The following is a 19024-nucleotide window of genomic DNA, read 5'->3' on the forward strand; positions in this document are numbered from 1 at the left end:
CGACCGTTGGCGGGCAGGCGGGTTGGGCGTCGCGAGCTGCTCCGGCTGCAACGGCCGCGCCCGCGCTTGCTCTGCCGCCTGCCCGCGGCGGCGGGGCTGGGGCTGGGGCTGGGGGGACTGAGCATCCTCCCTAAAGACCGTGGGGAGAGGCGGCGGCCCTACCTTGCCTTTACGGCACTGGAAAGGKCAACTTTCTGCCTGATTTCTTCTGGGAATTTGAATTGACATTTATTTCAGTGCTTCTTTTATGAGACCTCAGTTTGGGGCTATATTCGGCTTGYTGGATTGTGTGGGGCACAGGGATGTGAGTTTACACATGTAGGAATATTTGTGCATGTGTGTGGGTAGGCTAATACTGCTAAATCCTGAGGAGGAGCCAGGAAATCATACATGTGCCAGAGATAGTAAGTGCTTTGGGGGAGGCTCAGAAGAATGAAAATTTGTTCTTTTTAGGGCTCTTCAGGTCTCAGAGGATAGTGGGATGCTGTAAAGTGTCACCTATGTGGTGTGTAGTGCATTTTGTAACTCGGTTCATGAGTGAACTTCCATAGAATTCTTTTAAGCGTGCAGATGTTTAGAGCAGTGTTACTTTGTCTGGTAATTCCATGTTTGAAGTCAGTAACCTGAAGAAGTGGGGTGAGGGGTCCTTCCAAGTTCTTTCATGCATGTTTTGTGTGCTGTACTTCTTGTGATTGTGTGGGGCATGATGTTCTGCAACAGGTATGTTAAACGACAACATCTCCCGGCTGTGGCTGTCAGCAGGGTCCCAGCTCTCCTCTTCAGCCACAGTTGGGCAGAGAAGTGGTTTTTGAGAGTGTATGCGTAGGAGCTGGGGAAACAAGAAGCTGGGTATGTGTAGGGTCTTTGACCTTTTAGCACTAAGGAGCTGGTTGAAGTCGTCGTTGTTTGCGCCTGGATTCGACAAGACCCTGCAGTGAAATTACTTTGGCAGAAGTGGAGAGGATAAGCTTTGCAAAGCAAATAGATCAGTGGACAAGTAACAGCTGGAGGGGCAGGCTCACCAAGCCTTAACAACTGAGTGGTAATCTTTGCCCGTGACAAAGTGTACAAAATAAATGTTTAACATCACTGGGGAGAAAAAAAGAGTTACTATTCAGTACTTGGCAGTTGGTATTTGCCCTCCTGCTACCATTCATTTCCAATATCAGCACGAACTTTTCATGTGCATTCGTGCTTCCCTTCAGCATTCTGATAAATCTCACAAAAGCCAATAAAACATGCTAAAGTCACATTTTTGCTGAAAAGACACTGATCCTTGGCTTAAACAGAAATAATCTCTGTGCATAGATCACTGGCCTCTAGATTTATAAATGAAAACAGTAGCCCTTTGTAAAGCACAAGGGAGTGCCACCTTTTTACATCCCTGTCTAATGCTTTCCACAGCAGTAACTTGTTTTGTGCAAAAAATTAATGAAACAATGTAAAAAGACAGCTGTTAAGTCTTTCTTGCAATCACTGTCATCTATTCTGAAAACATTTTTATTTTAGATGAATGGTAGAATCTATTCATAGAAACAATTTAAGTTGCATTTTTGTTAGTTTAGCCAGACCCAAACAGCTCTATCATGTTTATTCTGGCTTTTTGACAGCAATCTAAAGGCAGTTGTAATAGCCTTTTGCTCATCTTAAAGACAAAAGGTGAAAGGCATTGTAAATTGGTGKTGTTTGAAATTAGATCCATTCAGTACACTGTGAAATTCTTAATTTAATTCTTTGATAAATGTAAGTATCTATTTATTGCCACCTGATAAAATTTCTTATTCTATACACATATATACACATGCTCATCTAGTTCTTACTACATTTTTCAAATAAAGGGTAAGGGGAGAAGTGCAGCAGAATTTGCTGTAATATCACAGATGAAGAGAATGTAATAGTTTAGAGTGTGCAGTTGCAGTCTCTAATTGTAGACCCTGAAGCTTAGCAATGAATAAACATGAGAGACTGAATCTTAGATACAAAAACTGAGAGAATAAATAAAATCAAGAATAGTTAAAATGTTTGTGAATGTTTCAGTTTGATGCATGAAGGAGTGTTTTAATATTGGGGGTGAGGGGGTCATTTTTCTCTACTCCTCCTGCTGCTGGTGTTGCTCAAAGGCAATATAAAATGAAGGAAAAGGAAATAAGTGTATATTGTCCAACAATTCAAGTTATAACAAAGGAACTGTAATTCAGGTTTTCAATCCTATATGTTATTATTAATATGTTATTAGCTGTAACTGCAAGGATGAGAGACAAATCTCTGCTTCTGGCAAGAACAGAGGAATTTGCACAGGCATAGTGTAACAGAATTCCCCATACAGAAATTATCCTTGCTAATTTAGTATGATTATCCTTTAATGAGGTGGTCCTACAGTTCCCAAGGGGTATATTAAGTGAAGACTATGTTTTCATCCCACTGTATTATCAGTGTATTTAGTGTGCCGGTCACACCAACACTTAGGTGTCACCATTATCCGTTGCTGTTCTTCTTCTTTTCAAACCTGGTTTAATTTTTCTTTCCACCTTTGCATCAGGTGGAAAAAGGAAAACAAGCCACGTGAGCGCACTTGTTTTTTATTGTCATTATTGTTGTTGCAAAATCTTTGTRATTTGAAAGCTAGTAATTAATTAATTGACCTAAGTGAAAAGACAAATTGAAAAATGTATCCTGTGAGCATACGCAATATTGTAAAACTATTGACTATGTGCGTTAATGTCTTCATATGTTGGCAGTTCTTTGGAAAAGCATCTTGAGTGCCTTTTTCTGCACATATTATCGCCCTACTTTAACTGCTGCTAGCCAGGAAGACTTGCAGTACATTTCTCGTGTCTTTCAGACTTGCAAGCTATAACGGGCCTTGTTCACTGGAGTTTGAAGCTCTGGCAAACATTTTGCTGCAGATCTATTAAGGATGCTACAGCATTCCCAAGTGTGGCTGAGACTGCCTGGAACTGCTGAGCTGGCATTTCACTTTAGATGGTGTTCACAATAAGGGCATACACACAAATCCTCCCCCACCGGTCCAACCCCAAAGCTCACAATTAAATGGCCTTTGAAAATGGCAAAGAGGCTTATGAAGAATAGTCTCAATGGAATCTAACCTTTCCTTGAGCTGCACTTGTGTGCAGAATTGTTGATAACTTTCTGGGCTGAAAATGTTCAGTTAAGAGGCAAAGGCTTTTTAGATGGAGTGAAATAGCTGCAGCCTTCTTGTGTTCTGCATGTAAAGTACTAGTAAAATCTGCCCTTACTCTTCACGGGTACAGAACCTTTACAGAATTCACAGCGACCTAGGTTCAGTTTTCTTTAAAACATTCAGTTTCTTGCAAGCGCTAAGAAGTGTGCCGATGGCTCTCGAGTCTGTCCCTTGCTCTCTTACAGGATATGAAGTTCAGTAATCTCTGCTGAACTGCCAAGAATCATAATACAAACCTGATATGGGGTTTTCTGCCCATCACCCAGTCATTGCTTAGATAGCAAAGGCAAGAGTTACGTGAACACTGACTTTATATTTTTACCCTAAACAAAGATCTATTTTCTTTAACTTGAAACAAAGTTTAGAAACAAAGTGGAGGGTGTGTGTGTGTTGGGGGGGGGAATAGAAGGGGAAATTTAGCTACCCTACAAATTCTATCCTTCTAATCTGTAGATGAAGTGAGGAAAGCAGCTCCTAATAAAAGGTACATTTCTGAGGGAATTAATTTTATACACATCAAAGAAAAGCACACCATATAGCTGGGGTTATTTACATTAACAGTTTATGAAAACAGTTGAAATCCAGTATTTTTCTGGCAATGGAAATTTTATTTACAAGATCTTAGGGGAATCAATTTATGTATTTTYCAGATGATTAATAAATGCCGTAAGCTTAATCCATACACACTGAAATTCAATGATACATGGTAAGGCCTTACCATAAAAAAAAAAAAAAAATCAATACAAATATGATCACCTATGTAATGTTGAAGAGCGATTAAGCTTAAAATTTTCTACATCTAAAATGGTCCTTTTGTTCTTCTCTTCCATACAGGCATATGATTCTAGAATTCTCTATGAATATTTGCTTACAACCTCTTTACCAGATCTCTGATGGCTTTAAAATATTTTAATGGGGAATCAGTGCCTTTGAAAACTACCAGATTAACAGCTATGGAATATAAAGTGATATAGTTTATCCATAGAATAATCTGAGGCTTCCAAACTGATTTCACAGGGAAGATTAAGCAGAATATTTTCAGACCCTTCCTGTAACTCTGTGCATAAGTTCTTTTTTTCTTCCATTTTATACTCTAAGATCTGACATATGAATCAATGGCACAGTTGCTATTCAAGTATCTGACAAGTACTTCACACACAGCATTTTAGATAATAAAGAGATGTGGAGAAAATGATCAGCAAAATTCCTAAGTTTGTTTCACCAGCTTCAATTCAGCCTTCAGTTTGACAAACCCATTTATTTGCAATTCTGGACTTTTTTTTTCCCTATAATAGCCCCATTTGGGGGCTACCTGCCCKCAGGGAAGTAAGACAGGAATGTCAGACTCATGCCTCATGAGCTATCGATGTGGAACTAACGTTGGGTGCTAACGAACTGCGGTCAYTGATTTATGGATTTGAATGTTTAGTTGGTTCAGCAATCCATTTACCTAAATCACAAAATCTCTCACTACAGAGTTCCTTTGCAATAAATACACTYTCTTCCTCTTTTCCATCAGGCTGCTACAATACATGCAGAGGCTTATGGTAGCCAAATTTTTATGGCATCAGTGTATAAATTGAAACTGCTTCTGTTTTACCACAAARGTGCATTTTAACTGGATATGCTAAAAGCTGTAGAACCTTCCCTATATGCCAAACATGGTAAGAAATTGAGAAACTCGGATGGGGTTGACTCAGATAAGCAGGTTTTCACTTTAAGCTACCAAGTTGCTGCATTTGAGAAACAGACAAATCTCAGATTACTTAATGTGATTGCAACCACCTCTCATTGCACTTGTAATTTTTTACCAATGCAAAGAACAAGACTACTTCAGGTGTTCCAGTGTCCTTCTCCCTCTTTCACTATCTTTAGCCACCATAACTGGGAAGAGCAGATGCTGAGGTTGATAAAAGTTTCTTTCTTTTTTTTTTTTTTAATCTTTTTGTCCAGGTAGAGCAACACTGTGCCTGCATTTTTCCTTAAGCTTATTGCCTATGATCTCCTCAATTTTATTCTTTCTAGCAATTACCAGAGCAAAATCTGGAAATCATTATACACAGCTCATGAATATATGGATGGGGCAATAAACTGTTCACTGGGATCAGGTAAATAGCCAGTCTTTCAGATGAAAATTGAATCACAGTAAGAAACATGTCATGACTTTTCCTTTAGTAGTGGTCATGTTGAAGTGTTTTGTTGAAATCTTTACCCCTTTTTAGCCTAAATTATACCTGTGAGGATGTGCTTTGGAAAGTCACTGCCTTAAGAAGAACTCAAGGACAGTTTGTTCTCTAAAACAACATCATTGTATTGGTTCCCTAGTGCACTGTTTGTTGTACAAGAGCATTCAGTTTGCCCCCTGGGTTGTGATTTTATCCCCTGGAGCTACAAGATGTATGTTACAGTGACTCTAGGCACTGTGGATCAGGTCCTGCTGTGTTTCATATTTTCCTCCAAATTATGAGTGTGTGTTGGAACCAGGATGTCTGCTTTTTAAGTACAGGGACTGCAAATGGGATTGCAAGCAACCATATATTGTGTATACTTTTCAGATTCTTTTTAATGAATGCATATAGTCATCTTTTAATATAGCTGAATACTGTGTGACCAGGTCTTTAGTGAATACTGAGTAGATAAAGAGAATTTTATTTCTAAGTTTTCCATGTTAATGGAAGCAGGATCATACTATGTATATTGTCATTTAAAAAAATCATAAAATATGTAAACTTTGGAGACATGAGTTTTTATTACACTAATGCTTTGTTTCGTTGACTTTCTCATGCTCTGCATGTCTTTTGGCAACATATTTTGTTGCAAAACTAAAGATTGCTAGCTTCAATGCAGAGATTGTCCAATTAACATTCTAGTCATACTGCAGAGTTTCATAACCCCATTTTAGTTTTTTCCTGGCTTCCCAACTGCTCTGTCTCCTGAAACTTATCAGGGATCTCTCAGGCAAGTGAAAGGGCCTGGGAGTCCCACGAACCAACAAGAGGAACAAATAGCCTTAAATAAGGAGACCATCAATATATGGGGTACAACACATTGGCCTGAAAAGCAGTATAAGACAGTGGTGATTCAATGGAGTGTTATGTGAGAATTTAGTACAGATGTTTGGAATGAAATGAATAGATTGCAGTTGTTGCATTTGGTAGCTTTTATACAACATACCTAAAAGAGTAGAAAGTGTTTAGAGTAAAACAGGTCAAAAATACAATGGATGTCAATATCTGGTGAGAACTTTCATAAACGTTGTTGAGAACAACTAAGAAGTTTTTAAACATTTGTCCTCCAATTTGGGATGATCCATATGAAACAAAGACTTTTTAAAAACTAATTGGTGTGTTTACAAATTCGCCAAAACATTATGATATAGATAAATATTTACAGTGTTTTTAATGTTAGCCGTACTTTTAGTTTTACTTTTGGAGCTCACGCCTAAATATAATGCTCCACAATAACAGCTAGTTTTGAAAGAAGGCATGTCTACCACTGATGAGACTCTCTCCTTTAGCAGCCCAGAATACTGGTGATATTCTGGGACAGTATTGTGATACAGACCTTGGACTACTCTTTGTGCAATGGAAAGAGAAAATCCAGCATTTTATTCTACTAACTTTTGTATTTTGTGTTGTAGCCATGAGACACAAACCACCTGCTGGGATCATCCCAAAATGACTGAGCTTTACCAGTCTTTAGGTAAGACACATCTACCTTTTATCTACCTTCTTTTTTTCTTTTTTCTTTTTTTTTTAAAAACTGAATTAATTGTTAAGACAAAGATTTCCAGGAGTAGTAAAATAAAATTAAGTGAAAGAGAGAGGCTGGTGCTTAGATCAAGATTAAATTTTCTGTCAGAGAAATATGTAGGCTATAATAACACATTTCAAACACACTGTAGATAAAACTGATATTTACATTAGCCTATTTGGAATGTGCACTGGATTTACTAAGTAATTGAGGTGCATTGCTGCAAATTCTTACGAGAAAAACTATGACAGAAATTAAAAAAAAATCATAAAACAGAAGTATAATTGTGAACCTTTTTACTCTAATCTGTTTTACAAAAGGCAGATGAAAAATCAAACCAAGCTGCTGTTAATGTTGACTTTTGGATAGTAGGAAGCACTTTCAACACTTGGAACACATGGCAGCTGTCATGATACTATTTTGAATACCCAAATTGCAATCTTGATATGATTACAGATGTGCTTCTCTGATGGACTTTTTCAGCAGCTTTTGATTTAATAATAGAAGGACGTCTATAAGATATAATAGGTCAATCCATACTCTACTATAGGCTGCTTTATAGACCATTTAATAGCTATTTCCTCTTAATGGTCTTTCGAATAAATAAGAGAGAGTATAATAAAAAATAAGCTATTTCTCTTTAAAAGAAATATCAATGAATATGCTGCACTCATAAAGGAAGCTACATCTCTACAGCAAAGGGTACATAAACCAGTTTTGAACAAGTTAGCTCAAGTACCAGGGCAGTCCAGTCTAGCATTCAGTGCAGGCTTATTTACCTTGGTGAAAAATAGCTTAAATTATCTCCTGCTAAACTCTGTGCTGGCATAATTAGACTGTTTGCAAGTAGCTCAACTAATCTGTTTCAAGCTAACTCAGGTATCTCTGCACTGCACTGAGATAAAGACATACTCCAATTTTTTTAGAAAAACAGTATGATGAAATGAAATAGTGTGAAGTCAATTTCTGCTTATAGTATTAGTAATGTGGCAACAATTTATGTTTTATAAATAATTCAGAATACTGTTCTATATATCAGCAAGGGACAATAAAGTGTATAAATTCAGGCTAATTGAATGCCAAAGCAGACAAGTGTTGACTTGCCACTTAATTATAATGTATTGCTGTGTTTCTCTTCTTTGTATTTCCTCTCTTAAAGTGAGTAGTTTATTAGGACAAATAGTGATCGTGCATGCAGACATCTCTTTAGTATGGTAGATCTTCGAACAGTTCCCTGTTAATTGAACTGCAGTCTGACTCTGCAGGCTACTTTGATCTGGAGATTGCAAAATATTTCTGATGCTGTTGCTGGTCAGACCTAAAGCTCTGATGAAACTCTTCTTCTTCTGATATTTCCGTGTTTCAGCTAGATTACTCTTGAATATCAAGAAGTGAAGAGGTAACTATAGATGAGGGAGAAACTGCCCTGATGGCTTCAGGTCAACAGTTCAAAGGATGGTTGAAGTCAGTTTGCTTTTAGTTTAACTGAAAATTTTATCATTATGTATATCACCTGGATGTAAAGAGTTTAAGCCATTCTTATATCTGACTGCTTAAAGAACATGTTTAGGCAGACCCCCCCTCCCCCCATAAAATGTTGTTTTCCTGTTCAGAAGCATGAAATGTCCGAAAGCGCAGTGGTCTCTTTGGCTAGAGTTTTCTTTTTGAGCTGGGACCAAGTGCTTATTAGTACAGAAGCAATACTAGTTTTGGCAAAGGATGCATAATATATATTTTTATTAGTATGAGTACAGAACCAAGGCGATTCCTTGTGCATTGCCATGTAGGATGAAGCTTTGATAAAATAGCTACTAAATAACCCACCATTTTATTTTATTTTTGAATCAAGTATATTCAGCATTGTCTAACTCTCATACAAATTGCATAATGCAAGCATAACCCGTTTAGTCTTGAATAGAACCCTTAGTGGGTTTTCAGTGCTTTGCTTTGCCTCAGGTCAAAACGGTAATAATGGGATGTTTGAAGTCTTTTCAGACTGTTCGGTAATATTTTATCTGAAAAGATATTATTAAAGTTGATTTTGTATTGCATACTCATTAGGTCCTATTATTTTTCCCCAAGTAAGGATCTACATTTTTCTTCTCATTCATATGAAGAAACTAGTAAAGAGCTTAGCTATCTTTTTGCAGTATATATGCAATCTAAAAATACAGTAGAATACGTGAATTTTACAATTCAGGCAAATACAAAAAAATGACAACAAGCCCATCAATGCTTTTCATTTCTGTCTTTCTAACTCCTACACTCAGCCCGTAAGGAATAATTCAGCTATGTGATGTAGTTCTCTGTACATCTCTTGATACTGACTGGTATCTTTCCTTTCTGTAAATATACCACATTTTATGATGCTAGTACATCATAATATACTAGGGATCCTTATGTCTAACTTATATTCTTAAAAATTACTGAAAAGTTAATTTCTTTTAAATGAATGAGGAAAGTTGCAGTCTCAACAAGGTAACATACATTGGCCTCTGTCTTTGAGCCACAAAAGGCCTTTCTGTAAAAAGAGCAGTAGTATTGATTTTATTCTTCATGCATCCAGTTCACACCTACTAATGACTGCATTATATTTTGCTAAAATAGATGAATTCAAAGTTTTAAATTTATTGTCCGTGACTTCTTTATTTTTTTCTGGTATGGCCAAAATATTTCTATTTTTAGGGATTTGAAGCTAAATTAACTGGGAGGATTATTTGGTACTCATAAAAGAACATAGAAAAATGCTACAACTGTAGCTGGTCAGGCTGTTGGTCCAAGAGGTCCCATATTCTGCCTCCAATAGTGACTGCATCAGAGAAAGCAGAAAGAACCATTAGGAAGAAATTATAAAATAGCCTGCCCATGAAGGAGTGTTTCCAAAGTCTCTTTGAGTTCATTTGCAGATACATGGCCAGTTATAGTAGTAATAACTATAAAATGTTTGATTTGAAATTTAATATGTATATCATAAATTTTTAACTCGATATTATAAGAGATGCTTTTGCTTTTAAGCTGTTTAAAGTGCTTGCTTCAGACTGCTTTTTATTATTTAAACAGCATACCAATTCTGTAAGTTTTGATTAACCATCTATTCCTGACCAATTTTTCACTCTTCATTTAGTTAAGGTTAAATCAAGTTACGTGAGAAGCTGTCAACATTAAACATGATTGTTGTTTCATAATCAAGTCAGAGTGGCAAGAGGTAGTTGGAGTAATGACCCTAGCTACATCATTTAATTTATCTAATAGATGTTGATTGACTATTATGTAAATTAAGAACACAGTAAAAAAGCAAATGCTGAAATGGGAAAGGTAGTAAAAGTCAGCGATGCATCTGAGATTCAAAGGCTGATTTGGGCAAACTTCCCCCAGATTGGATTTACCCCATTATGAACCACTCCCATTTTCTTCTGACTTCCTTCTGTCTTTAAAGTAGCAAGAACTGCTCCAGCTGCTTTTCTTTCCAAAAGCAATTTCCCTGCAGCAGCTCTGCTTTTTTACTGTGTTCCCATTTCTTTAACAGACCCTTGCAAATTAATTTTTCTCACCTTTCATGATAATCGCAGGGCAACACTGAAATGAAAATTTGTGGTATTTCACTGTGTCCTGGAGAATTCAAGGACCTTTGGGTGAGGAAAGAGATAGGAAGAGCAGAAACCAAATAAGTCTGAGATTGCTTTTTTTTTTCAGATTATCTTTCAAGTGTGAACATTTAATTGCAGACAGCTATTTTCAGAATGATAACATTTTGTCCTTAACTGAAAATGAATCTAACCTTTGTAATGATGGCCCAGCAAAACTTCTCCGTTGTGTCATAATGTTATGCTGGCTGGTGTCTCCCTCTGCCAACCTTCCCATGTAATGACAGTATGTGTTTCCTCGAGACACATTGCTGTCATTGTAAACAGTAATTCCAACTGCAGGATGCAGTCAGAAATGTTGACATATGCATCTGTTTATGTCTCCTAATTTCACCAAGGTAAGACAAGAGGATAAAAAACACCCACCCCTAGGAGACTGCAGAGTGCTGCAGCTGATGCTGGTTTTCCATTTAATTAGGAGCAGGAGGGGGAGGGGAGTATCAGTTTGTCTGCAGAATATATGGAAGAAATGTCTAAATTGCTTAACATAAGATAAGAGAAAGCTGAAAGGCACTTCTGAGCCTCCACCAGGCTTTTGACAGCAGCCATCATGTTGTTCTTCATTCTGTACAGGTTAGTATAGGTAATGTGAGGTTTTAACTCTGATGGAATGATCAAGGTAAATAAGCATTATATTTTTTGGGGGTCTGTGTAGTTTAATTTGTCCTTATAAAATGCTTACTGGAGAGGATAAACTACCCCTCTGTGCTCTAAAAAATTATGCATTTTTGTTACAAAACTATTGCACAGTGTATTGTTTTTCTGTGAGATTTTATTCATGTCCAGCTCATTGATTCCCATGTCTGTATTAATAGGATGTGCCTATCATGCACATCTACTGAAATTCARTGAGATGGTGCATATAAGCTTAAAAAAATTATTTATCCTTTGCTGTCATTTTCAAGCAAATTATAATCTGAATAACAAATTTTAATTTTCAGTCTAGTAAATAGGATTTTGGGGGTTCTAACAGCCTTGGATAGTAGTCAGACCTGGAGCATGCTGTCTTTCTGCCAGAGAATGATTGTCTCCTGTATAGACATGCTCCAAACAATCAGTGCAGGTAACTATGGCAGAGAAACCTTAATTTCCTGATAGGCTACCAATTAAGAGTATTTAGCCTTGTGTCCCCAGAAATTTATAGCATAGGTATATTGTCTGTGAAAGAGAAAACTCCAGAGAGAGCAAAGTAATGTTCTGTTATGGAATACATGAATGTGTAGGAATGTTTGACTCAAGTATTACACATTTGGTTTGCAAATGGGCACCGTTCATTAATATTTTTGAAGCTACTTGTTTGCTGTTTGTTTGTTTTATGATATTTCATTAAGGCTGTATCTAAACTAGCATACATGGGAGCGCTGGTGAGCTTCTGACTGCAAAACCTAGCCACATTCCAAACCCAAAATAGGGTGAAACCCAGGTCTATATCATACTCTCTCTTGTAGTTCTGAGTTTGCAAGCTGAAGAAAAGCTATGACATGCTGAAACTAAGTTCCCAAATGCCATGTCAATTGATCAGATAATCAGCATGCTGGCACATGCTGTGTTGTTCATCCACTTCTTAGTATAAATGCAATCAGTAGCAGTTTGGTGCCCTGTGCATCTTCCACTTACTAATTAATTTGCAGAGACTCTATCAGCTGTTTTACTCTGTGGGACTGTTCTAGTACAGCAAGCTGGTATCACTTCATTGAGAGTGGCTAAGCTGTATGTCTGTATATATAAAAACAATGTTTAGCATTATTTATTCTCAAAGCAATGCAAATGATAGCATTAATTATTGTTATAATAAAAGAGTCAGTGGCTAAGACTCAACTGATATTAAGCAGTGTTACTTGATTAATTTCTTTCCTTTGTGCATCTGTCTCATTTGCATTTTTAAGTTACAGTTCCTAAAGAGGCAATGTATGCCACTGTAGAGCGTCATTAGAAGATTTATGTAAAGGTTTCGTACAGCAGGAAGAAATTGAGTATTCTCATCAGCTCGTCAGGGAATCTCAGCTACGTTGAATCTATGTGAGAAGAGACTTCTTGAAAAGACAGAGTGCTATAAATGTCCAATGAAACATGAAGACTTAGTGGCTAGTGGTGAAATTATGGTCTATTCAGGATTGTATAGTAAACAATTTTTAAGCTGAGCTAGATAGGCATTGTCAGAGATGACACTGACATGTTATTTCCAGAATCATTTATCCACTGCAGGCAATATATTTATGAATTGCTGTTTGAGCATGTCACAACATATAGTTCAGTAAAACTTTCAGGTTTTCAGGTGAGTCAGTGTAGCTTCATTCACCTTGCAAACAAAAGGGTTTTTTTTTTTAATATAAAAACAACTCTGGTAATTTTATCAGATTAGGATTTGATAAGAGTGACCAAATGAGGATTTGACCTGATGAGATCCAGTTTATTCTTTGAAAGAAGTAAGGCAATGTCATATTTTACTCTTGAATGCTTCAGACACTAACTGCRTCTCAAAATGTTCTTTTCGGTTTAATGGTAACCAGGCAAATTACTGTCCGTAAAATCAGGTAAAATGATTGTGTTTTGTCCTCATTCATTAAAAAATAATAACAATAATATTCACAATAATATAAACAAGTAGCTCTCTTTAAACTAAAAAACAAAATGGTTTCCAGGTTAAAAGGACTTTCTGAGATGCCTTCTAATTACATTGCATGTGAGAGACAAATTATTTGAACAACCTTTGGCAGGAGATAGTATGTCTCATCCCAGAGTGTTTAAACACTCAGCCAGATTAGTCTGTGTTAGAGGACAGTACATTATCAAATGACACATCCAGTCATTCTGGACTCCTAGCAGCTGCAGCAACTRTAGAGTGATTAGTCTTTCCAAGAATGACCATGCAAAGCAGTTCAGTGATAACACATTACTGAAAATCTATTGTCTGGGTCATAGATGTGTGCTACTTAAGGAAAAAAAAAGTTCCTCCATGCTGGACACTAAATCTTTTTTTTTTTTTTTTTTTTTTAATATCTTCCTAGAAGCTTACTGACCACCTTTAAAATTTTAATTACTTTTAATGCTTTAATTACTTTTTAATTGCTTTTTTGGGTGCTCTCCACCTCATTTTGTTCAATAAATGTACAAGAACTTCAGGATCTGTTTTAAATATTTCTGGAAGAAAGTTCATATCCATATGTAAAATCTAAAAACTGAAATTTAGCATCTTTTTAAAAATAATTCCAACATCTTATTTGTTGATGTTGTGTCAGTAAGGAGTGAAACACTCCAGCTGATCATTAGGATTTCTGATGCAAATTGTTGAACCCTTTCCAAATAAGAGTGATTTTACCTGATTGTTCACTGTCAGAAGGATCTGCTCTGTATAAATACTGCTATTTCTACAATACTATAGAAATACAACATTGAAAAGTGCATTGATGACACTGCCCCAATTCTTTTGAGGAAGGGTGTAACCCCTATGTTCTGGGACTACTCTTATGCATACAGAATTACGCAGAAGAGGTTATGATTCAATTACCTGATTATCTTTAATATTTCTGATTTTAATTCTTACTATTAACAGTTTGGAGTCCTTTTCATTAAAGTCAATAAAGGCACAAGTTCTTGATAAATAGTTTGTGGGCAACTGATGGACATGGAAGAAATCCATTTTCTAGATAACCTTCTCCCTTCTGCCTCAATTGTCGTGAAACAAATGTAGGTGCTAATGATGTCTGTAACAAAAAGTAGTAGTCAAAAGCACATTTCTGGTTTCTGGGAGTTGTTTATGCTTTAGCACCTTAAATTGCTTTCAAAAAGACATTTGAATGGCTGATGCAAAAGATGTATCTGAGGTAGAACCTGCAAAGAACATGGAGTGATCTCACTGCTGTGCCTACTGCTGCAGGAGTTGTTTATTGAATCTGCTGCTATGTAGAGATGAGTGATAGGCATCTGCTCTGTCTTACAATGTTTCTGTAACATAATCTTAGAACTTCTTCCCTAGAAGCATTACTATCCCTTTGAACAGAGAGTTCATTCATGGCTGAGTGACTAGAGAACCATGATTTCTTTTTATTCCTGCATGTAAATATTAAGAACTGATATTCAAATGTGTTCTGTTCCTCTCCAGTGACCAGGTAACCTTTTTCACTGTATGGTTGTTGAGAACCTAAGCAGTTTGTGCTCTTGAGCATTTACATTTTTTTCATCTATGTTTGAAAGTTACTTCTGAGCAATGAGGAATAGGGATGCGGTGGGGTATCATTAAAATGATCAGCAGATCATCTGCAGTCTCGTACYTCATGGGTTTTCAGACTTTTAATCACCTCCTTCAAGTGATGAGACTGTGCATCCCTCTTAGGAGAGGGAGGAAAAGGCTGGAGAAAAGCATGCTTTGTATGTATAGTTTTCCTACCTACCAGAGATTGTAAAAGCTCTTGAGGTAACATTTAGCGGGTCCTGACTGTTTGGGAGTGAAGAAAGCATCAGATTTTTCTCTCCAGACCTAGAAGAAAAAAAAAACAAGAAAGGAAGAACTACTAGTGGTTTTATAGGCTCTCGAAAGATTGCTGCTGTTTGTACTTTTTCCTCCCTCCTCCACCCAATGTATATTTAGCAGTAATGTTTGACTTCCAGCCAAGCAAAGTGTTACCTTACTGTAAATTTCCCTCCATTGCTGTTAGCRGTGATGCTACCACTAATGTTACTGAGTTACCCAGTCTTGATTCCCTGACAATCTTTTCCCTTATTTGTCTTATGCAGGGTTCATTTAGAGGAAGTTGTAGGCAAGCAAGAGAAATATTTGAGCCCAATTAGAGAAGTGAGGCTTCTCATTGTTCTTTGTTTGCGTTATTTCCAGCAGTAGTTCAAGATGACAACAGCAGGAGTTTCATAGCAGTTGAAAGAGAGCTAAATTATTAAGATCGGAGAGAGAGGAGGGGGGGAAAAAGTTATTGAAACAAGCGAATTCTAAGCTGCATGACTAACTGACAGGATAAGGTGGAAATGGAGAGTTAGTTATGCAAATCCTTAGATGCTGGTCTCTCTTAACTGATGTTTGTAGCTGCCTTTGTTTTGTAGAGATTCACTGTTGTGCTCTCTCCAAGGAACAACTTACTTTCTTTTGCAGTCTAGCTCAGAATTTGAATTCCTATCTTCTAGTTATAAAATGCTAACACAGTAGTCTTTCAAGAGCCATAAAATCTTTTATTAGTTGCAGAGACTTGAATTTAAAATAATTAGAATGTGCCATTTTTGTACCCATTTTGGTAGAAATGGAAAAACAGGCAGCAAATAGATGAAAGGGACAAACGAAGACTGGTGAGTGAGGTCAAGAAAAAGCCTTCAAGTGGTCCCAAATATAGAAGAAAAGAATAAAATTAAAAGGTAAAATTGCTGGGCCTAAAATCTGAAGGAAAGATATTGCATGGTATGGCAGCAACATAGTAAATGACTGTCATCACCAGATAAATCTTTCATTAGGAGCATGGAGGTGCTGGCACAGCAAACAGATTGTGAGCATTTGACATTGGGGTAAGAACTAAGTATGAACTAATATTGATAATGGGAAAAGAGAGGATAGTGGGGTAGGGACATGCTGTCCCTATATTGGACCTCAGCATTTAGAACTAAAAGCTAGTATTGCTACAGCTTCCACAAAACCTGGGATGAGGGCTATGAAACTAGCACTTGACATTGTGCAGACACTTCTTAGCAACAATCTTGTTGTAGATGATCAACAAGCAATGTCATTAAATGTGATAAGAAATTCAGTGTGCATTATAAGTATTGTAAAAGAAAACTGTAGCACTGTTGAGATTAAATGACTTCATGAGTTGTACTTTCTGCCCTGACTGAGGACTGAAATATGTGTATATATTTACTTCTTAAAAAGTAAATTTTAAGTAGAAAAGCTTTTTCAGAATAGTCAGTTGAAATGTAGGGAATGCTTACTCATTTTTATCAAATGCTAGCCATAATCTGTGTTAATCTCCAGTGTATTTAAYTTTGCTGAGTCTCACTTTTATCAAATAAAAATGTTACTTCCAGGATTTTTTTTTTTTTGGTTTTGCAGAATACAAGTGCAGAGTTACAACAGGGGTACAAAATGAAATTGAAGTCACAGTGCGTTGGCAAGGGACTGCTTTATTAATTTGCCTTCAAGACAGATTAAGTTACTTTATAGAAATTACACAGTTTATTCCACGCCCCATTAAGGTTTCTGGACCTATCAGTGTTTTTGTGAGAGAGAGTGCTGGCAGGAACAATACACCAGAGAACTGCTTATTAGAAAGGTATATGGAACTATGCAAAGAAAATGAAATCATATACTAAGCTGAAAGTTTTCCATTTCTCTCGTAAGATGGTGTTTTAGAGACACTCCTCAGTTTTTATTTAGGTATGCAAGACTATTGAATTATTGAACCTCAAGTTATTCATTCAGAACTGTTTAATTAAAATATATTTATGTAATGGAACCTATATTCCCTCTGCTACTCAAACTTGTACAGCATTGTAAATGGTTCTAGGATACCCAAAATTCCGTTACAAACAAGTTTGCTGGTATGTGCATTGAGCTTCTTTAAAGAATTGTTCTGTTTGCCGTATTTTTCATAATATTTTCATAATATTCTTTCTCTGCTCTTGGAGGCAGCTTATTAGGTCTGTTTAGCCCAGTAGGCTGCCTGAGCTATTCTGAGCTAGTATCACTTTGTTCTTTCTGTATTCAATGAGTAGTTCACATTTGCAAAGCACTTTCCCATCATTAACTCCTTAGGCCCCACAATTTTCATCAGAATTAGTAAATTAAATGCATTCACAAATGTACCTGGGCCCTGAAGCCAGCTGGCACTGAACAACCTATTTCTGTACTAGTAAACCCTTAAATTACAGTTGGTCGACCTATCTGTTGGGATGGTTCGTAGCACGTTCTACCACCCATGAATATCTGTGCCCAGGAGTTATTTGGATAGCTTATCAAAGAACAATTGAGGCCAGCAGGCACCTCTGGAGATCATCTGGTCCAAACCCCTGCTCAAACAGAGTTACCTAGAGCAGGCTGCCCAGGATCCTGTCTAGAGAGCTTCTGAACATCTCTGAGAATGGAGACTCCACAACCTCTCTGGGCAACCTGGCTCAGTACTCAACCACCCTTACGGTTTTCTTGTGTGCGAGTGAAATTTCCTGTGTCTGTTTGTGCCCGTTGCCTGTTGTCTTGCCACAGGGCTCTGCAAGAAGAGTCTGGCCCCATCCTTTTGACACCCTTCCCTCAAATACTTATACTGATTGGTGAGATTCCCCCGAACCTTTTCTTCTCCAGGCTGAAGTGCACCAGCACTCTCAGCCTCTCCTTATGTGGGAGGTTTTGCAGTCCCTTCGTTATCTTTGTGGCCCAAAGCATGCTAGGAGGCGTTCTGTTCTTTGAGCAGTACAGATAGGGCACGCTGTAGCACATAGAAGTGCCCCCATGCTCTGCTCGGATTCTCAGTGGAGGTGCCCTGTAATGTCCCTGCAAGGAGCCAGTAATTTCACTTRGTAACAGCACCAGTTCATTTACTTACTCTGAAAACAGTGAAGTTGATAGTTTATGTTCTCTTCAATGAAGCTACAGCATTGCAGCAGTATGCAGTTAGTTTAGGTAGTATGTATGCTTGCGCACACGTAAGCCCTTTGCCAAAATTATGCACTAACTTTTACTTCTTGAGTTCAGCTCTGGACAATGCAAGTGGTGGTATATCTRAACTGTAGTGCAGAGAGGCTGAATCTAGTTGGAAATGGGTTAGCTGAGGTACCTGCAGGATTTTAGCCGTAGTAGCTTTGACTTCGCTTTCAGTAAATCTATCTTCAATCTTGGTGCAAAGGGGTTTGTCCAAGTTTGCTCTTAGCAGAACTGGAGCCAGGATTAGAACAAACGTGTCTTCTTCAGTCTTTCACAGAGATATATGGAACAGAAGGAGTAAAAATACATTTTCCTGGATATATTCGGTCCAAAACACATTATGACCAAAAATTCATCCTCTTGTTTTTGTTTGGTATTTGCTGCTTGGACTATTGAACAGTTGCTATGCTTTGCTCTGGAGAGAACCATAATTCAGTGTTGAATATTTACATAGCTCTTACTTAGCCTCAAAAATGTAGAGATGTTTCTGTGCAGTGTGCAACTGGTCTGATTTGATTGGTTTGATCTGTGGTCTGCCTTTTTTTCTGTAAGGTCCTGATTTTGGAACAAGTGGTTAAACATTCTTCTGTTTAGTGGGGAGTTTTGAAGACGTTTGATAGCCACCTGAGAGTGTTTTAACAAAAATCTTATTATATCATTTATTTCTTGTCAGTTCTAATTCCTTTCCACGCTCCCCTTACAACTTATCAGCTCTATGCAATTTCAGAGGTACGCCTGAAAACTTACTGGGCTGAGTAACTGAATTTTTGCCAGGAATATTTTAATATTTTCTTT

General features: G+C 37.3%; 1 protein-coding gene across 9 annotated transcripts in view; it reads left to right on the forward strand.

Annotated features, from left to right (window-relative positions):
* The window catches only part of DMD (dystrophin), a 1137868-nt gene that overhangs the window by 1045562 nt on the left and 73282 nt on the right, over positions 1-19024 (forward strand). For all 9 annotated transcript variants that reach the window (XM_085319436.1, XM_085319439.1, XM_085319437.1 and 6 more), the window contains one exon: positions 6843-6904. In XM_085319436.1, coding sequence (XP_085175562.1) covers positions 6843-6904 — 62 coding nt within the window. The remainder of the gene's footprint in view (positions 1-6842; positions 6905-19024) is intronic.

The sequence above is a fragment of the Rhea americana genome, unplaced genomic scaffold, assembly GCF_003343005.1.
Source record: "Rhea americana isolate MKP2758 unplaced genomic scaffold, rheAme1 scaffold_59, whole genome shotgun sequence".
Taxonomy (NCBI): Eukaryota; Metazoa; Chordata; class Aves; order Rheiformes; family Rheidae; genus Rhea; species Rhea americana.